At 32.1% G+C, this 3,464-nt stretch overlaps 1 protein-coding gene across 1 annotated transcript; it reads left to right on the top strand.

The window, feature by feature from the left end:
• The first annotated feature begins 928 nt into the window (after positions 1-928).
• LOC133316003 (peroxidase 15-like) lies at positions 929-3,260 on the top strand. The gene is made up of 4 exons (XM_061517687.1): positions 929-1,156; positions 1,536-1,727; positions 1,854-2,019; positions 2,600-3,260. The coding sequence occupies exons 1-4, from the start codon at positions 935-937 to the stop codon at positions 3,082-3,084; spliced, it is 1,065 nt and encodes a 354-aa protein (XP_061373671.1). The 5' UTR covers positions 929-934; the 3' UTR covers positions 3,085-3,260.
• The last annotated feature ends 204 nt before the right edge of the window (positions 3,261-3,464 follow it).

Genomic DNA, 3,464 nt, shown 5'->3' with positions numbered 1-3,464 from the left:
CTAATTCGTTATTTTAAAAAATGACCGATAGAGTATACATAACATTCTTTTCAATAGTATAATCTTTTTGCCATTCACAAGCCAAAATCACAACATTTTTTACCCTTTGTTTTTGTTTTTTTCTCTGTCCCCTATGCATTTAATTTTTCAACCCGTTTAATTTTCACCATTTTAACCTACCGTGCATGCAATAATTGAACAAATAATGAACAAGGAGACCAAGAAAAGTCGACGCCAAAAAAAATCAAAATGAAATGTTGTGGGGTCCACCACAGATTTCTATAGACTAACACGACACAACTTGGCGTACGATAAGCACAGATTTCTATAAAGTAACACTCATCATGCTTTGTTGAATAAGATAAACATAAACCCATTACCCAAAAAATTAAATAAAAACCCACCACAGTATTAAAGTATAATTGATGTATAAAAAAACCACATTGTATAAACGAATCTGGTCGTGCCGCCCACGTGTCAGTACAGAAGTACCACTTTATTTGGTAATAATATATGACTTTCTTCATTTGGATAGCAATAGCGGACTTTGCTCTTGTGGGGTCCACACATGTCAAGTAGCCACGGGCATAGCCCTTTATTTATTTATTTTCTGAGTAAAGTATCTTTTAATTTCTAACAAAAAAAAATACGGTTCTTATTTGTATCTTTTATAAAAAAATATCTATATTAATTTTTTTATTTCAGAGATTAAATTGAATATTCATTAAATTTCTGAAAGATTATATTTTTAAAAAACTGAAATTATAAAAAAACCAAAATGGATATATTTTTATAAGGGACATTTTTGTTAACTACCAAAAATGACTTTACTCTTTATTGTTTTTGTCATACCACAGCCATTTATTTGTCTATCTATAAATAAATGCTCGCTACAACATCAAAAAACACACGTTCAGATACCATTCAGAAAAAAATGAACACCCTTCGTCTCGCAGTGACAGCTCTATGCTGCATAGTGGTTGTGCTTGGAGGGTTACCCTTCTCCTCAGATGCACAACTAGATCCCTCGTTTTACAGGGATACTTGTCCTAAGGTTCATTCACTTGTTCGTGAAGTCGTAAGAGATGTTTCTAAAAAAGATCCCCGTATGCTTGCAAGTCTCGTCAGGCTTCACTTTCATGACTGTTTTGTTCAAGTACGTATATGGTTTTGTTCACAACCATTGCACTCCATAAACCCCATTATGACCTCCTTTTTCGTTTCTTCGAAGGATATGTTATTTTGAACTCTTAGTTGTTCATTTTCCACTTAAAGTTTTAAAGCACTATCTTTTTCTTTTTTTATTAGATGATTAAAACTTGTGACGTTCATAATGAGTCACTTTTTTAGTCAATTAAATGCCACTAATGGTCCTCCTCCTTATCTTTTATCAGACTAAAAGTAAAGTAGTTTGGAATGTAGAAATTTTCTATTGAGAACTAATAAAATGTTAAAGAATAGAAACTGAGTCTAAACTTTCGTTGTTGAGAGTGAAAAAGAAATAAGTTGATTTTTTTGTTCATGCTTTGTGACAGGGCTGTGACGGATCAATTTTGTTGAACAACACTGCTACGATAGTGAGCGAGCAACAAGCATTGCCAAATAACAACTCAATAAGAGGTTTGGATGTTGTGAACCAGATTAAGACATCGGTGGAAAGTGCTTGTCCTGGCGTAGTTTCTTGTGCTGATATTCTTGCCCTTGCAGCTCAGATATCTTCTATTCTGGTATGTCCCATCCTAATATAACATAGCTTTCTCGTTGAGCGGTCCTGATTGGAATTTGTTAGCCATTCTTAAGATTTTTTCTTAATTACTTATCAATCTTAGAATAATGCAAGTATATATTAACAGGCTGGTGGTCCTAATTGGAAAGTTCCTCTGGGAAGAAGGGATAGTTTAACAGCAAACCGAGACCTTGCTAATCAAAACCTTCCGGGTCCTAACTTCAACCTATCTGCACTTAAATCTGCCTTTGCTGTTCAAGGCCTTGACACTAATGATCTAGTTACACTTTCAGGTATGAAATTTATATCCCATTTGTTGCCATAATAATATGATAATAATAAATTTTTTTTTTTTTTTTTTTTTTTCTTATAAATAAATGTTAGAAAAAATAGATTTTTACGAGGGCTTTTACAATAAAAAAAGTTTTGTTTTTATAAAAAAAAAGTTAAAAATTTAAAACTTCTTGGAAGAGTTTTTCTTTAAGTTGTATTAATTTTTTTTTTTTTTGAAATCAACTGTTTTTAAGTAATTTTAAACTAAAATTTTTATATAAATATTATATCAAAATATAATAGAAACTATAAAAAAAGTTAGAACCCAATAACTTAAATTTTTGAGTTGATTTGGTTATTTATGTATCAAATAATTTAATTTAATTTTTTTTTACTTAAAACTAACTTTTAACTTTAAAAAAATACCAAATAGGCTCAAACAAATGATGGTTATATCAGTGTAAAAATAAAAAAATTTATATAAATATTTTTAATTATTGATTTATTTACATTTAAGGGTTATATATCTAGATAGATTGGTTACTAGGATTGCGAAGTGTAACTACTCTGATATGTAATTTATAATTGTTTCAATTTCAGGTGCTCATACATTTGGCAGAGCTCATTGCTTTTTATTCTCTGACCGATTGTACAACTTCAGCGGTACCGGCAAACCTGATCCAACTCTTGACACAACTTACTTACAACAATTGCGCAAAATATGCCCCCAAGGTGCAACAAATCTCGCCAATTTCGACCCAACAACACCTGATACATTCGACAAGAACTACTACTCCAATCTTCAGGGTCAAAAGGGCTTGCTTCAGAGTGACCAAGAACTATTCTCAACAAAAGGTGCAGATACCATTAGCATTGTCAACAAGTTCGGTAGTAGCCAAGATGCTTTCTTTGATAGCTTTAAGGCTTCAATGATAAAGATGGGTAACATTGCTGTGCTAACGGGAACAAAAGGAGAAATCCGAAAACAATGCAATTTTGTTAACAAAAAATCTGCAGAACTTGATATAGCCAGTGTGGCCTCCTCCAAAGAATCATCGGAGCAGGGTATGGTTAGTTCATTCTAAATGAATTAGGATTACTACTGCGCCACTAGAAATGTTGTGAATGAAGGCCATTAATAAAGAAGCTATAGGCACATTCATGCCATGTGCCCCCAGGCTTGTTATTAGGTGCTGTGTTTGTGTGAGATCTTCTTTCTTGTAATCTGAATCATGTGGTGTTCATAATCAATTTCTCTCTTTCTGTCTCTCTGGCTTCCTCTGTTTGTTTCCTTCCTCTTGATTCGAAATGGTAGACAGGGCTAAACGTAATAAATCATTTATATATTGTTTGCAAAAAAGTTATAAAATGGTAAGTCAATAAAAAAAGAACAGGAAAACTTAAAGAAAAAATATTTTAATTATAATATATACATATAGGGTACCCAAGCAGAAGAGTTTTTTTT

Source organism: Gastrolobium bilobum, unplaced genomic scaffold, assembly GCF_033153095.1.
Source record: "Gastrolobium bilobum isolate Gb01-03AN ecotype WA unplaced genomic scaffold, APGP_CSIRO_Gbil_v1 utg4229, whole genome shotgun sequence".
In the NCBI taxonomy this organism is placed as follows: Eukaryota; Viridiplantae; Streptophyta; class Magnoliopsida; order Fabales; family Fabaceae; genus Gastrolobium; species Gastrolobium bilobum.
The sequence above is the reverse complement of the archived record's forward strand: the minus strand, read 5'-3'. Positions and strand labels throughout refer to the sequence as shown.